The sequence below is a fragment of the Talpa occidentalis genome, unplaced genomic scaffold, assembly GCF_014898055.3.
Source record: "Talpa occidentalis isolate TD23 unplaced genomic scaffold, MPIMG_talOcc4v2.1 talOcc4.5, whole genome shotgun sequence".
NCBI classification, from domain to species: Eukaryota; Metazoa; Chordata; class Mammalia; order Eulipotyphla; family Talpidae; genus Talpa; species Talpa occidentalis.
The window spans coordinates 125105238-125122589 of record NW_023604861.1 but is presented as its reverse complement, the minus strand read 5'-3'; the positions used below and the strand labels follow the sequence as shown (position 1 = coordinate 125122589).

At 43.0% G+C, this 17352-nt stretch overlaps 1 protein-coding gene across 1 annotated transcript in view; it reads right to left on the bottom strand.

The window, feature by feature from the left end:
• Positions 1-16405, bottom strand: part of IFT172 (intraflagellar transport 172) — a 32548-nt gene extending 16143 nt beyond the window's left edge. Inside the window, exons 1-16 of the mRNA XM_037528323.2 lie at positions 16217-16405; positions 14272-14415; positions 13923-14035; positions 13448-13487; positions 13090-13155; positions 12828-12907; positions 12550-12637; positions 11530-11744; positions 10225-10348; positions 9518-9613; positions 8502-8663; positions 8123-8176; positions 7465-7568; positions 7206-7291; positions 4000-4112; positions 3041-3208 (exon numbers count right to left, since the gene is read on the bottom strand). Coding sequence (XP_037384220.1) covers positions 3041-3208; positions 4000-4112; positions 7206-7291; positions 7465-7568; positions 8123-8176; positions 8502-8663; positions 9518-9613; positions 10225-10348; positions 11530-11744; positions 12550-12637; positions 12828-12907; positions 13090-13155; positions 13448-13487; positions 13923-14035; positions 14272-14415; positions 16217-16255 — 1692 coding nt within the window. The 5' untranslated portion in view covers positions 16256-16405. The remainder of the gene's footprint in view (positions 1-3040; positions 3209-3999; positions 4113-7205; positions 7292-7464; positions 7569-8122; positions 8177-8501; positions 8664-9517; positions 9614-10224; positions 10349-11529; positions 11745-12549; positions 12638-12827; positions 12908-13089; positions 13156-13447; positions 13488-13922; positions 14036-14271; positions 14416-16216) is intronic.
• Positions 16406-17352: the final 947 nt, after the last annotated feature.

Sequence of the window (17352 nt, the reverse complement as noted above, 5' to 3'; positions counted from 1 at the left end):
GAGGTAAGTTATAACCTGAGCAGGTAAAAATGAAGGGGGTGTGGGGAAGGATACAGTTGCCCTGAAGGCAAATACACCATCAGGAGAGTAAACCTGGGGTCCATCAGCAGGATGGGGAAGCCAAATCTGAGAGCCCCTCATAACTCTGGGTCCTCTTTACAGTAAAGGGAACGGAAATGGTACAGGTCATTGGACCTCAGTGCACCTAATGTGCCTCATTCTTGCAGAACCAAACACAGATCTTCTGTGAAGGGAAATAAGCCTATGTTAGACTGTTAGAATTCCAAAAATTTTTGTTAGTTAAAAAAATAACTGGCCCCAAAAGTAATCATTCATGCAGGGTCCCACAACAACTTAATTTCAAACTGTAGTTTTGGCCTCTCCCCAAAGTGGATTTTTGAACTAACCAATCTGGAGTTTCCTGGCCAGCAGAAGTGGGGTAACTGCATGATAAGACCCCTTAAGGGAAACCATAAAAGGAAGATGGCTTTGTTTGAAATAATCTTTCTTTCGCTAAATAACCTTGTCCAGCACCTCTGTCTGACTATAAAAACCTTCCATTTTGTACAACCTCTTCCAGAGCCTTTCTACTTGCCAGCTGGGATGCTACCCAATAACAAACTATTTAATAAAGCCAATTAGACCTCTCAACTTATTTCAATGAATGTTGTTTTTTCAATACATTCAACTTAACATGAGCTCACAATTTAAAAAATTACCAAAATACAAGTATAGTAAAGGACTCAACAATAAACAAGGATCTCAGACATTAAAAATGTCATATTAAAAATAATTATGGAATATATAATTATCTATGAAACATTTAAAGACCTAAAAGATGGAATAAAAATTAAGTAAGGTGGACTTCCTTGGTGGTACAAGGGAGGCACTGCACTATGAAGCAATCCACAGCCTCTGCAATATAAATTTGATCCCCGGCCAGCCAGGGAGCAACCCACATGATGCAACAGACCTCTTCCGTCTCGCCTGCTGCTCCCCTCGGCAGTGTATTTCAGTCAGTCTGCCTGTTCTGTGCCCCACTCTGTCTCTGGTGAGTCCTCTCACCCCCTGCATTTCTGGCCTTTACCCCAGCTCTTGTATGAATAGATAAATAAATCTTTAAAAAAAATTAAGGAACAAGAGACTATCAAAAAATGTCAAATAGACTGGAGAAAGAATCAAACAAAATTTTCTGAAAAAATTTTATGCTTGAATTAGTACAAAACTTTACTTCAAATAAATAGCAGATTAGACAATGATGGTGAATTAAGGAAGTGATAGATATATCTACAGTAATTATCCAGAGTGTAGCATGGAGTGAGGACAAAGGAAATGTGACAGAAGTTAAAAAGATATAAAAGATAGGACAAAATATCTCAACATATGCCTAGCTGAGAATGGGGATTGTGAGAAAAGAAACAGTGTTTGAAGAGATAATGGCTGAGAACTTTCCAACATTCATGAAAATATGTATACTCACAAATACAGGCAGCACAACATATGCCAAACAGAATAAATGGAAATTTGTATCTAGACACATGGGGTAAAACTTCAAAAACACCCAAGGAAAAGATGTTAAAAGCAACCACAGAGGAAAGGCAGATTGCTCCTCGAGAGGGCCTGCTATCCAACATTGCAGAGCCAAGGAGGTCAATCAATGGGACAGTATTTGTAAAAGGCTAAGAAAATTTAACTGTGAATCTAGAATTGCATATTGAGTTCAAAATTTTTCAAGAACAAAGGTTACATAAAAACACTTTCACATAACCAAAAACTGGATGTTTATTATCAGAAGACTTTCACTAAAGAAATTTCACTAAAGAAATGTTATTCTTGGGCCTCCCTGGTGTGCAGGTGGTTGAGCGCCGCACTGTGAAGCTGTCCGCAGCCTCTGCAGTGTGGGTTTGATCCCGGCCGGCTGCGAGGGTCCCACATGGCACGGCAGGCCTCTCTCGTCTCACCTGCTGCTCCCCTCAGCAGTGTATTTCATCAGTCTGCCTGTTCTTGTCCCTGCTCTGTCTCTGCTGAATCCTCTCACCCTCCCACGCATCTGGCCTGTACCCCAGCACTTGTATAAATAAAAAATAAATCTTTAAAAAAAAAAGAAAAAAAAATGTTATTCTTCAAGAAGGAGAAAAAGAATTCCAGAGGAAAGATTGGCAATACAAAGGAAGAGGTAAACAGAGAAACTGGCAACATGATGATAAACCTAAACAAATCCTGTTTGTATAGAGTAATAATGTCTAAATTGGGGGATAGCAAAAGGGAACTATAATACTGGACAACAATGATGAAGTGGAGGTAATCAAAAAGGAAGCCTTTTAAGGTCCCCGTATTGTTTGCAGGGGAGGGTTAGGTTAGATGCTGATTAACTTTCAACTTTGTTAATTTAAAATACATGGTAAGCTTTTGAGGGTAACTGATACAGAAATAGTATGTATAATCTCCAAACCAAAAAAAGAAAAATAGGTATTTATAAAAGAACGAAACAAAGACCCAACATTAATCAGTCTAAAATGAGAAAAGGAAGGAAAAAAAAAGGTGTCAAAAAAAGGATAAAAACAGTGTCAAGTACTCTCTCCACACCTACACCAGTCACCTTAGCCTATCATGCGGAACACTGAATTTTCGTAGGTTCCTCCCAAATTTTGGAAGATTACAGGGGGTGTGTGATGTGGTGAGACAGGCGAAGGGTCTTATCTGCTCTCTGAAAAGAAGAAACTGAGTGGCCTAGAGTTGAGAATCAGCACCCGAGGAAGTGACAGAATGGCCTCTCTGGGGGCGTCTTTCATCCAAGGGTGCTCTACATCCCCAGGGCCACTGTAATAGAGACTCAGGCTCCAAGGATCTAATGTATTACTGGAAAAGGATGATTCTGGGGCCAGGCCCACTGTGAGGAAAGAGTCTAAGCTCCCCTTGCCAACTCCATCATAGAGGTTAGGGGTCGTGGGCAGAAGAAAGCAAATAACCTTTGGAGCCTCCTCAGGATTCCAATTAATCAGCTTGACACTATGTCTGAGGTGCCCCGGTGTTGACATACCCTGATAGAGGACATGGTGACCCTCTCAGGCGCCTCAATGTTGTACCACACACACAAGTTATTTCGGTTCTGAGCTACCAGCACATCACTTCCCGGGACCCACTGCACGTAGGAGCAGAAGTTGAGGATCATTGTCTTAGAGCAGCTTTCAATATCATATAGATGTAACTGGAGAAAGAAGAGGTACATGGCACAATTAGAAGGGGGTGTGGAGTGTCTTCTCAGCTTGATAATTTCCCCAATGGTGAGCATCCTGCCGGTCAGGGACATGCTGACTGGCAGCAATCCTTGGAGCTTATGCTGAGTTGGTATATCCTGACTCTGGCCAAATAAGAGATGACCAAAAGGGCAAAGATCTCCACCATAAGAATTAAAGTTAGGTGAAGGTCAGACTTTCATTCTTAGAGTAATTCTGGGCCAGTTACTACCAGGCGAAGTAAATGGTCTAGAAATCTGTGATGTAGCTTTCACATGACAATGAAAAATCACCAGACACTTCTGCCCCTGAAGCCGAGCTCTTTGGTGATACCATGCTGAGATCAGAATAGGTACAGAGCTAGGAGGATGGTTCTGGGCCCTCGACTAGCTTCAATGCTGTCAGTTAACGTAGCTGAGGAGCACTGGAGCCACAGGTATGGGAAGGGTCACCCAGGAATGAGGACAAAACACAAGTAAGGGAGTGTCATGAGGGCACAGATTTGCAAATATTAAGTTGGAAACCAACTCCTAATTCCTCTCTTGACTTTAGTGGTGCTATCCTGGTATAATCTCCTTAAGGGTAGTATGAATGGGTTGTGATATCGGGTACAAGGAATGCTGATTCCTCTGTGTTTTTTTGCTATGCTAATGGCATAGCACCAAGCAATTATGTCCCATCCTGCCTCCCACCCCTGGTAGCAGCAGCTAGTACTACATCCTCCATGGACCCGAACAGCTAAGGCCTTAGTAATCCTTCTCACACGCAGTTTCCGATCCCTGAAGAGGAGCTTGTGCCCAGTCTCATTAAGTTCCAGCCAATCCACACGGCTCTCATGGCTGATGGTACCAATGTTGTAGCCACCAATCAGATCCACTATAGAGTAAAGAAGACAGAGTTAAGAAGAGAGGTTCCGCATAATCATACACAGGGCAGGAGACAGCTTGCAAACATCTGGCCTTATAAGCATATGTTGGGCTTTAAGAATGTTCCGTATGTTAGATTATGTCATTGAGGAATATAAATGGCCGGCAATATAAGTTTGCTAAGGTGCTTAACATGCTGGGTTTCTTTTACAGTTGCAGAGGTTTTGTTTAAGTCTGCAGTTAACTCAAAAGATCCAGATCCATCAAGTAATGTTATTCCTCTCTAGAACTTTTGGTTTGTCTCAGGCAGATCTGAACTGTAGAGCAATTGGTTTCTATTACAGTATCTTCTGGAAGGCAGTGCTAAGCACACTGATGATAAGACCCAACTATAGCACACTAGTAAGAGGAAGCTGAAAACGACTTTGCTGTTCATACTTGCTCCAATAAATTACCTATACATTTGAGTGCCTACAATGCAAGAATATTGGGGCAAATGTTTCTCTCTGGTGAAGGCCCAGAGAGAAAATAGAAGGAACCTCAGACTACACCTAGGCTGGGCAGTACAGAGGATGAGTATTTTAGTTTAGTCTGAATATTGCAGACAAAACAAAATAATCACAATTAGTACAGACCACTCACAGTTGGCTAGGATTCTTTCAGAGAGTCTCTCAAATTCATTACAACTCCCATTCACAACTCTTACTGATATACATTATTAATGAACAATGTGCCTACCTTTGTTATACATGTGGAAACTAAAGACCAAATGTCAGATAATGTTTACATCTGGGAAGACTAACTTATAAATGACTTTCATGAAAATTAAAAAACAAAAATCATAGAGAGCTAGAACTGTGGGGGACCCTATTTCTAGGAATACACTGAGTTATATACAAAATTATGTGTATGTGCCTATTTTCCTGGGAGAGAAGCTATGGTTTTCATTAAATACTCAAAGAGGTCAGTGACCCAAAGAGATTAAAAGAACTCTGTCCTAGTATATCCACTGAAGGTGAGACCTATAGAGAAAAGTGACTTGTCCAAAGTCTCACAACTCATTACTGCTGTTGGAACTATAGCATTGGACTATATTATTATTTCCATTATCATATAGATTATTTCCATTATATTTCTGTGCTTAGCAGCCTGATGTGAAACATAAACTCATGAAATGTAAAGATATCTTAAGAACAGACTCATGTATGTGGGAACTTGATTTATGAGAGATGATATTACAAATTAGTGGGTAAAAAAAAAATGAACTTTCAATAAATGATTAAATATATTACAATATGGAAAAAAAATTAGATCCCTACCCACATTATGCATAAAAATAAATTACAGATTAAAAGCAAAATTTAAATGTTGAAATCCTTTAAGAAAGGATTTCTTAAATAAGATCTCAAAAATTACAAGCAATTTCTTTAAAAGTGATAAAAAATGGACATTAAATTTTTAAAAATCCAAACACTAAATGATGCCAAAAACAGGAGTAAAGATATGCCACATGCTGAGACAACATTTCTGCAATGCAAATAACCATCAAAGGCCACACATGCACATACACAAAACACCTTCAAGGCAATAAGGGAAAGATAGCCCAATGTTAAAAACAGGCAAGGGATATGAACTGGCAGTTCACAGAAGAAATCCAAAAGGCCAATGAATAAATGAGCAACAAAAATTAATACAATGAGATGGTATTTCACATATATTACACTGAGCCAAATTCTGAAGTCAGGCAATTTCAAGTACTGGAGAGGATGTAGAACAATGTGGACTCTAACTGCTGGTAGGAATGTACATCGGTACAGTCTCTTTGGAGAGCAGTTTGGAAGTATTTAGTGAGGTTTAGTGAAGAAATACCTCTTGTTTGACTCAGCAATTCCACTTTAGTTTTAAACCTTAAAGAACTGAAACATGCAACAGTGAAAAACCAACAACTTAACCGTCATCAATAAGATTAGAGAGAAATATCAAAGGCAAATATAATGAAATGTTAGAAGTTGATAGTACAGGGTATGGATGTTTTTTATTATTATTTATTTTTAAAATTATTATTTTATTATTATTACTATTATTATTGATAACTAACATTTATTAAGTGCGTATTTAGGAACTATTTTTATTCCCAGTTTGTGAAAGAGAAAATTGACATACAGAAAGGTAAAATAACTTACTTAAGATCACATAGGTAGTAAGAAGTGGGGAAGTTTGACTCCAGAGTCCTTATTCTTTTTTTTTTTTTTTATAGAGGCATGCTTTATTTATTTATTTATTTGTTTGTTTTTGTTTATATATGCACTGGGTACAGTCAGAAACGCGGGAGGGTGAGAGAATTCACCAGAGCCAGAGCGAGGAACAGAGCAGGCAGAAGGACGGAAGTACACTGCTGAGGGGAGTAGTGGGCGGCAGGAGAGGTCTGCGCGCCACGCGGGACCCTCCTCCGGTGGCCAGGGAGAAGCCAGGGATTGAACTGGCGCTGCAGAGGCCGCGGGCAGCTTCGCAACCCAGCGCTCAACCGCTGCGCCACGGGGGAGGCCCTAGAGTCCTTATTCTTAACAAGTACAATATATAGGTATTTTATTCCCTATATGTTTTAAGAAATACTATACTATTTTTCTATACTCACTCCTATGCGTAAGATATTTCATGATAAAATGTCTATAAAATTTATAAATGTGAACATTTGTATAATGCAAAGAAAGTTTGCCATCACTAATTACTTATAACAAACTGTACAACAAATAAGGCCTATTTAAGTTCTAAGAGTACATGGATTCTATGAAATCTAAATAAGAAAATTCATAAATTTGCTAATGGTTATTTTCTGTAATTCATAATTTCCCAGCCCAAGAAAAATGCTTACAGAATATGAATAATCATGGGCAGGCCTATGTATGCATCTACATTGAGACATTTAGATACAGAGACATACATATGGATTTAAACATTTCACATATCTATTGTAAGAGCAAGGTCAAACATTTACCTGGTGCCTCTTAAATTCCTGGATTCTCCACTGAACACAATCCTGTGATAGGAAAGTGCATTATAAACATCTATTTTCTTAATAAAAATATGAGAGACTCTTACTCACCTATAGCAATCGTCTTAACATCAACAAGATAAGCCAATTTCTTATTTTCTTCCATTCCTCGCTGACGTCTCTCATTAATACGGACACTGAAACATGAAGGGTGAGATAAGGCAAAATGGGTTTAGAGAGTTGGGATATTATCAAGGGTTCTAAAGTACCATCTGGGTGACATTTCTGGATTAATCTGAGGACACAGGAGTTAGAAATCAAAAAGAAATTCTTTTGGATTTCAAAAATTTAGAGAATCTTGTGGGATTACCTGATGAGGTGAGGGTTCATGAATTCAGTGCGTACAGAACCCAGGGTATCATTACTCCCATATTCCACCAGGGTCAGCTCGCCAGCGTTGAAGATCATGCACACCTGGCAACGAGGGAACTGTTACGTGGTGGAAGGTTGCATGAAGAAAAACAGTAGAGGGAGGTGTACTGTCATTTGAAGTGACTACCACTTTTCTCCTTCTAGTGTTCTGCTGCCTATTTCACCCTCCTGGCCTTTTTGTTTGTTTGTTTTTTTAAGATTTATTTATTTATGCATACAAGAGCTGGGATACAGGCCAGAGATGCGGGGGGCGGGGGGGGGCCGGGGGGGGGGGTGAGAGGATTCACCAGAGACAGAGTGGGAAACAGAATAGGCAGATGGGCTGAAATACACTGCTAAGGGGAGAAGCAGGCACGAGAGGAGAGGTTTGCTGTGCCATGTGGGTAGCTCCCTGGCTGGCTGGGGATCAAACTCGTGCTGCAGAGGCTTCGGATTCCTACATACTGGGGTGCTTAACATCTTGCGCCACCAGGGAGGACCCTCCTGGCCATTTTTAATCTAGCGTCTCTTCAACTCCTTGCGACTCGCCATCCTTCTCACACAGGAGCTAGGAGGAGGCTTATTAAGGTGGTGATGGTGAATCAAGTTCTACTCACATTTTCATTTTCAAAAAAATACTTCTCATTGCCACCAGATCCCTGCCAAGCTACCTGTGAAGGGAGAAGATATAAGGAGCGTGAATAATTATCCAAGAATGACAGGGTGGGAGGCAGAGAGCTCAAGTTTGGGGAGGCTTTGACAATGCACAGAGGAACTTTGTCAGACTGTGTCCTTGTCCCTGTTTCTGAACGATGGTATAATAACAGTCCAACAGTGGTGATTCATATTACAGAAGTCCAAGCCACTTGGGTCTCATTCTCTGAAACCAGGTCCCCAACATCAGAATGTTAGAAATCATCCCCCTATAGACCCTGGCTCCCCTGAAGTAGCAGCTGAAGATGCTTCATTCTGCACCCTTCCATTTTTGGTTCCTACCTCACTCAGACGATTGGTATTCAGGTCTCCCAGCAGCAGTGTGTCTGACGTGTGGGCCACCAGGTAACGTTCCTTTCCCAGGATTTTCACCTCCTCCACCTCATAGCCATAGTGTGACTTGAGTACCACTCGGGTCCCCGATGACAGGTTCTTCACGATCACCTTGGCAAGGGACAAGTCTGAGATCCCAAGGCTTCCCCCAACCCATAAGGGAGGTGTAGATGCTGTGCCCTTTGCCCACCTCTGCAGTGTTCACAAAGCTAATATCCTGCTTCCTCACCTTCTCTAGGATATTGTTGGTAATAAGGACCTCTCACATTTATGTAGTGCTTTTCTATTTACCAGATGCCTTCACATATCTTTTTTGATGCTTAAAATACATATGAGTCTGAAAGTTCCACCAGGAAGAACCAATCACTTTCTCTATGTTCCTGTAGCTCTCTATACAAGACTTTAGGCTAATTTTTACCATAGTGTACTGTACTCTTTTCATATGTCTGTCTCTTTTAGTAGAAAGATTTCCTTAATTAAGGGATGACATATTAGAGATAATTATCTTTGGATGCTCAATGCCCAACAATGCTGACACAGAGAATGGATAAATGTTTCTAGAGAAAAATGAAATAAAGGAACTGATGGGAAATAAGTGCAAGGAAAAGAGGACAGAGCTAAGGAAAGAGAAAAGTGGGCTCAAGAACTAAGAAATTAGTTTGCAACATCATATGGGGAGTTCGGAGGCCCTAAAACAACAGAAGTCACACTCATAAGCCTATTTTTCAACTTCCCAAATTGATAGCATATAGGCATAGAGAAGTAAGCGGCAATTTTTGTTTCCCTTAGGCTTGGTGTTTAAACATTTTCTTAAAGCTATGGCAGGAAAACTGTCAGGGAGTTGGCCTGACATATTCACCGGAGGGTTAATTTGACACTGTGGTGATGGCCAGAGATTGAGAAATAGTTGCAAGGATGAACAAGCCATAGCAAGGTCAGAGAGCAGCAGGCTGTTGGCTGCTTACCTGGCTGGGTCCCACATATGTCAACTCAAACTTGTTCTTGTAAATGCTTCTCCGGAGGCAGCAATCAAACTGTTCCACTCCACCACAGAGTGTGCCCTAACAGAGAAAAATGACAGTATAAAAGGTAACACACAGCACACTGGCTTGGGAAGGGTATCTAGAGACATCCTCAAAACCTAGGCTCTAGGGCCTCCCCGGTGGCGCAGCGGTTGACCGCTGGGTTGCGAAGCTGCTCGCAGCCTCTGCAGCGCCGGTTCGATCCCCCGCTGCTCCCTGGTCACCAGAGGAGGGTCCCGCATGGCGTGCAGACCTCTCCTGCCGCCTGCTGCTCCCCTCAGCAGTGTACTTCGGTCCTTCTGCCTGCTCTGCTCCCCGCTCTGGCTCTGGTGAATTCTCTCACCCTCCCAAGCTTGTGACTGTACCCAGTGCTTGTATAAATAAATCTTAAAAAACAAAAAAACAAAAAAAACAAACCTGGACTCTAGAATCTAGAAGAGTTGGTAGTGAGAGGTTTGGTGGGTTTCAGACAACTCTGTCTTTTTTAGCCTCCAATAAAGTATGAATAGTTCTTTCCTACCTTTAATATCAGATTTTTAGGTTAGGGTCAAAAGAGAAGAGCAGAGTCAGGAGAGAGTGCTTTAGGATAAGAAGGACTTGTCCTACTTTGAAGAAAGTCACCAATGCAGAAAGGGGTTACTAGGACACACCGCACAGAGTCGTGAACCATCTCGCTTCCAGGCCAAGGCAGTGACAGTGTACAAGTTCGCAATCTCCTTGGGTTTTGCCTCTTCCCAGATGCTTCTTCGAGGGCTCCAGTTGAGCACCCGAAGTCTGAAATAAAGTATGTGGCTTTTATTTTTTTTATTATTATTATTTTGTAAAGATTTATTTATTTATGCATACAAGAACTGGGGTACAGGCCAGAGGTGGGGGGGGGTGAGAGGATTCACCAGAGACAGAGTGGGGAACAGAACAGGCAGATTGGACGAAGTACGCTGCTGAGGGGAGCAGCAGGTGAGGGCAAGTCAGAAGAAGAGGTCTGCTGCACCATGTGGGTAATTCCCTGGGGGGCCGGGGGATTGAACTCGTGTTGCAGTGGCTGCGGATAGCTTCACAGGTTGCGTCTTAACCCCTTGCGCCACCAGGGAGGCCCCGTATGTGGCTTTTAGATAAAGGATGTGGCTGAGTAAAAGAAAAAATGGGCTGGTAACTAATGGAACTTATTCTTACTGTGTCAGAGAAGAAAGGAAATAAAAAAGAACAGGCAAGCTAAGGCATTGAGTAGGAGAAAACAAAAAGGTTCAAAGGAAATAAGTTGGGAAGATCAAGTGAAATGGAGTAAGAATGCTGAGTGTGGAGAAAACTAAAGGACATCCTGGCTGGTGAGAAAATGAATTGTCAGCAGTAGAGAAATACAGAAAAAGACTAGAGAAACTGTAGGAGTCAGAGAAGAAAGGAACAGAAAGAGACCCACAGAAGCTTGAAGGAGAGAGAAAGACAAAGCTGACAAAGCTGGGGTAGAAGAGCTCTAAGGAATTGACAATACTCAGGCCCTTGCTGTTTACTCTTCCCTCCTTCACCAAACACTTGAGCACAATCAAACACTGGAGATGAAGAAATGAGGAACAGGCCCCCTCCTCAAGGACATATCAATTTAGCCACAGAGACCAAAACTATAATATGTGATAAACTCTAAGTCAGTGGTCTGACAGGAGGCAAGGGGAACACAAAGAAAGTAGAAGTGAATTCCTCTCTGGAATCCCAGGGGATGACACAGGTACATGAGAGCAGGGTGCAGTCTGTTACTGCCCTGGATAGCAAGAACAGGAAGAGGAGAGTGCATGATTTCAACCATGAGCATCGTTCATAAATAAATAAATAGATAAATAAATCTCTTTCAATATAAACTGGACTCTGGCCCAGTCTCCCCCTCTGGCTGAAAATAACTGGGCTAAAGCAAAGCATGTGCACGGGGCAAGTAGGAAGAAGATGCAAGTGGAAAGGAGACCCACCTGTCATAACTTCCCAGCACAACAGACTGGCCCCCAGGACTTGCTGCAGCCGTGGTGAACTCCCGTTCCTGAGGGTCACGGCTATAATCAAAAGTCTGTAGCACATGGCCCTCCTTCCCATAGGCTACAATCCTCCGATCACAGCCTGCGGCCACAATGCTGTTGGTTGCCCAAGCCAAGGCATAAGGCGGACATGGGTGGTTAACCAACTTCCCCTAAGGCAGAATTAGAGGGTTTCAGTCACACTGAGGATACCACTCCAGAAATTTCTCATTCACACCACCTGATACACTCACTCTGCAGAAATCTTTCTTCCAACATTTTCCAACTCCCATCACATCCTAATCCCGAAGACTTCACAAACTGTCTTCTGTCTCATACCCATACACACACGACACATCCCCACACACTGACTCTGGGGCTAAAGAGGAAACCTCAAACTACTTGTGTTGGAGAGCTTTAATATGTTACCTAATAAGGCCTCCCCAAAGGGAAATGTCAACACTGATTAGAGATTCATCAACCCTCTCTAGGCCCACAGAGAACACATGGGTCTTTATTTTAGTAGGGGTAAAATTACTTAAGTATCACACAAGTAATTTGTAATATAAATCATTCAAACAATAGAAAATTAAATAGAGTAAAATATGAACACTTTTTTAACCCCCCATCTTTTCTCTTGCCCCTCTGGACAGTAAATAACAGTTTTTCCCCCTATGAATTTACATACAAAAATATACTTTTTACAGGAATGAGAATAATTTTCACCTTTTCCCAGAGCCTTTTCCTTTGTCTCAAGGTCCCTTCCACTTGAATCATCTTTCCCATAAATATTAATCACCGCTTCCTAAACATAAATCCTTTCTGTGGCTGCGTTCAACTGTCTCTTGCCCCGAGGCCTCATTCCTCTAGTTCCCTCCCCTTGCACTTCCATCTAAATTCCTTAGATGCCCAGCTTCTCTCTAGGAGGGCGCATGGGATTTCCTTATCCCCCTATCCCAGAGCATCCTTTATTCATACCTGTGACTCTCCAGAGCCTTCGTCATCAAAGAAATATCTAACAATGGTGCCATCAGCATGACCAGAGAGAATTCCTTTCCCCGAGCAACTAAAAAGGAGTAAAAGGAGAGAAATACAGGAAGAGGTTATTGTGGTTCACCAAGAAAGTTTCCTTTCTCTGTCAAACACGACCCTGCCTGTCCTCCCTACCCTTCATTCTATCGTCTCCCAGCCTGGACTTCCCTGTAGCTTTCTCCTATGATTTCTAAGTTCTAGGAATATTGCTCATCCTTACTCACTTTGTTGTCAGTGACACCACATAAGAATCTGTCCCATAGATGGTAGATGATTTATTAGTTTTAGTGTTTGCTAAGCGAACCTGAAAATGGAAGAATGGACACAAGTCTGGTTAGGCTACTTTCAATTTCACCTAGGTCCTAATGAAGGAAAGAGAAAAAACAAAAAAACTGGCCCAATATACTGTCCCCCATGACCTGATCCCCTCTCTACAACCATTACCCCTACCCATAATCTCCCTGGCCTTTCTCTTTGCTCCTTTACCTTCCCTTCAGCTAGTCCAAAGACAATGATGTATTCTGCTGGCCACTGAAGACAAGTAACAGCACTCTGTAAGAAAGAAATAGTGAAAAGAGTAGCCCTGTGTGTTAGGGCAGCATATTCTAACAACCTGAATCAGAACAACCTGAATGTCCGGTGGCCCACCCCATCTGCCTATAGGGACGGAGACAAAGGGACAGCTGGACTCTAAGGAGGACAGCAGATGAGGATGAGCAGCCAGGAAACAGCATCCATGCAGCAGGAAAAGCCAGATTCAGATGTTAAAAATACAGCTCCTGACTGCACTTATAAGCAAATATATTGATACCTGTTTGTACATCCTAATTTGGTTTGACCTTACCGTCTGGATGAACTTGTTACAGATAACTTTCTTGTCACCCCTGCCAAATAAAAGGAGGAAACATATTAAAGACCATTTCCATAAACAGATTGCCAACTAAGGCTGGGGCAAGGGAAGAAAGAGCTGACACCTTCCCTGGCCCACTAGTGTTTCCTACTACTGAACAGGAGCCCGGAAAGGAGGCATAAAAGGGAGTCTGAGTAGCTTTGGAACAGTAATTTGGAAGCAAATCCCTCAGCTTTCTCCAAGATTTCAGTGTGGCCATGTTGACCTTAGACTGATTCCTCCAATGATGGGATCACAGAACACAAGGAGTAGGCAAAGGTAGGGAAGCAACAGGAGATTCCAGAAGGCCTCTGTCTTCTAGACTCCACCTTGGCTCCTCATCCTCTCCACCCTCCTCCCTAATGAGGCATTTCTTCTTGCTTTCCCCTTTCTTTTCTGGGCCACCCCATCTCCCAATCACCATCCTTACCAATCTTCTCCAATCTTGTAGACATAGATGATGTTGTCAGTCTGTCCAATGGCAATCTTTGTGGAATCGGGAGAAAAAGCCATGCCCTTCACCATATAGCTCTTCCTGCCATACTAAGAGTTAAAAATAAAAAAAAGACAAAAGAAGTAATCCATATACATGAAAGAGAAAAGAGAGGAAAAGAAAAGGTACATGTGTGATCATAACAGACTGGAGAGACTTATCCTGAGAAGAAGCGGGGCAGGCTGTTTTCTGTGCTTATGGCTATGGCTAGGAAGTGGATTAGGAAGCTCTCTAGGTCAGTAAGGCACTGTCAACAGGTTAAGGTACATATGAGTACTCTCTTCACCTTCATGTCAGCTGGTTTGGTAGAGAATTTATCTCTCCGCTCCCCATGTTCATCATACAGCAACACCACTCGATCCACTGTGCAGACAGCAAATTTGACATTGTTCTGTGACCACGCCATACAGGTCACCTTTGCAGCTCCATCCTGTAGCGGTAAAGGGGGCAAACATCAATCCAGGTGCCCAAAGCATTTATAATTCCATTACTTCCACCATTATAATCAATTATCACTTCCCACCTCTTGATTACATTAGGGTAGAAGGGCTGAGTAGTGCTCAGCAACCCTTGCTGATCATCTTGTATCACTGCCCTATCCTGGGTATTTGGCCTACACCGTTATATCACCTCATTTTGAAAGGGTGAAAGAGGATTTAATTTCCAATTATTACAGATTCAGGGGCAATTATGGAGCAATGAACAAAACTTGCTTTTATTCTAATTTCTTTCTATTCTCTAAATTCTACATCTGTGAAAACTGCCTGATTTCCACCATCAATTAATTCACATTTCTCCACAACACGTACCTCACAGGACTATTGTGAAGACTGAATGAAGTAGGGAATAGAATAATAGAGAAATCTTAACAAGCCCTTTACCACAGACTAGGAATTTTGACAAGTGCTTGATAATACATTACCCATTTTACCTCCTAACTCTGCAATCGATGCTGTAATCATGCCTCTTTTACAGATGGGGAAACTGAGGCTAAAGTTCAGTAATTTGCCCAAGTTTACATACAGTTTGTAAGTGGCAGAATCAAGATTTAAATCCGTATGTCTGATGCCATAAACCACAATCTTCACTTCTTATACTACCTGGTGCATATTAAACACTCAATAACAGTAGATACCATTTTTATTAGCTTTGGATTTTGACGGTCCTCCTTGCTTGTCTATCAGTTTGCACACAGCTTTTCTGTTTACAGTTCTCTTGTGCATATTATTTACCTCTCTCCAAGTTTCCTAAGGTTGTTATTATTATTACTCCCGTTTTCCAAATGAAGAAGCTGGGTGAGTGCTCTCAAGAGACCATCAAGAGATGGTCTCTTGATTAGGGAGATTAGGGTGAGATTAGGGTGAGAGACAGCGGTATCAGGTCATTTATTTAAAGTAGTGATGGTGGGCTTCCCAGGCGGCGCAGCGGTTGAGCACTGGGTTGCGAAGCTGCCCGCAGCCTCCGCGGCGCCGGTTCGATCCCCGGCTGCTCCCAGGCCACCAGAGGAGGGTCCCACATGGCGCGCAGACCTCTCCTGCCGCCCGCTGCTCCCCTCAGCAGTGTACTTCGGTCCTTCTGCCTGCTCTGCTCCCTGCTCTGGCTCTGGTGAATTCTCTCACCCTCCCGCGCTTCTGACTGTACCCAGTGCATGTATAAACAAAACAAACAAGCAAATAAATAAATAAATAAACATGCCTCTATAAAAAAAAATAAATAAAGTAGTGATGGCGCTGGGACTTGAATTCTGGTCTCCTAATCCCAAAACTCTGCCTGTCTCCATCACGTTTCAGGGTTCCTTCCCCAGTGCCCAACTTTTTCTGAATCTAAGCTCTTCGCCTTCAGAACAAACGGAGCGGTCTTCTGCCCTCCCTCTTTAGGGCTCTCACCCAAAGCACTTCATTAGCCCAGAGCAGATTTATGTTCTTTGTCTACACGTGCGCTCTCCCCCTAGTACAAAGCTCCTGAAGGCAGGGGCAATAAAGGAGATAGTTCTGGGCCCCTCAAAGTCCCAGGCAGAGCTTGGTACACAACTGATGTTTAATGCAACGTAATGAAAGCTACAGTGGGCAGAGGTCCATCGCGCCTCAACTCTCCCCACCAAGCAGAGTCCGATTAATGGCGATACCCTTCAGTCTTCTGCACCCGGGGGCGCTCAGCATCACCACACTTCAGTTCCCCCGCCTTTCGTGGAATGTTTAGGAGGGGGGGGGCAGAAGCACGCGACTCCTCACCTGAGGGCTCAGCAGGGTCCTCAGGTGCTTCAACTGCATGACGAACACCTGTCTTTCGGACGCCACTAGACAGCGACAACTCCCGCGGTTGCCTGGACAACGCGCCACGCAGCCGCAGCGACTAGGGCTGACGCAGAAGCGACCATAACGCAACACCCGTCGCAAGGTCACTACGTAATTCGCGGTGAAGACAACAGAACGTGCGCAGGCGCAGCGAGATCTAGAGCGGGCCCCAGAGGGGACGAACGAATCCTCTCCCCGGCCAATCCCATCGCTGCAGGCGGACCCCCCCCACCCCGACCCAACCCCGCTCAAGCCACGCCCACGAGCCGTACCCCAAGCGCAGGGTCTACGTAATCGTGGTGGTTCTTGCGCTTTGGTGGACGTCAGCGTGGTTGAGTTCATTCTCTGAAGCCTCACAACCCTGAAGGAGAGCAAGGTAGTTGCTACTATGTCTTGTGCAGTGGACGGAATCGAACCCATATAGGTTATGTGACTTGCGCGGGATCACGAGGCTAATGATAATGGCTAATGGTGACTACTGTGTCAGCCAGGTGCTGGGCCACGTGTTGTCCGGGCGTTATTTTATGATCTCATTTAATTTCAGAGCCATCTTTTGGAGGGATAGCTTTATTAGTCCCATTTTACTTAACAGGAGAGAGCATTAGAGGGGTCACTTGCCCAAGCTAACACAGTAAGTGGAGGGCAGGGCTGGACTCAACCCCAAAGTTTGTGCATTTAAACACCCTGTATATTCCTTCTTAATAATTAGCTTTCAGAATTATTGATCTAATTTCTTGTAATGTACCAGAGAGATTGAAATTCCAAAATGGAAAGTTATTCATAAACTTCCTCTGGAAGGAACTGAAGTTGATAAGACCTGTAACCCTCCAGAAAGTGTGGCACATGCTATCCAGACAGACTCAGTAGTGAGGCCTTTCCCCCACATTTGCTGTAAATATCAAGAGATATTTCTCTCACTAGCACCAAATACCCTCTGGACTTATGAAAAAATAAAGGACAGCCCCTATTTTCACAGGAAACAAGGTCCCAGAACCTAATTTATAACTGTTTTGACAAGAGTTTCAACCCCTCGGTTTTTTTCCTCCAGAATCTTCCTCTGATACTGTGGCAGA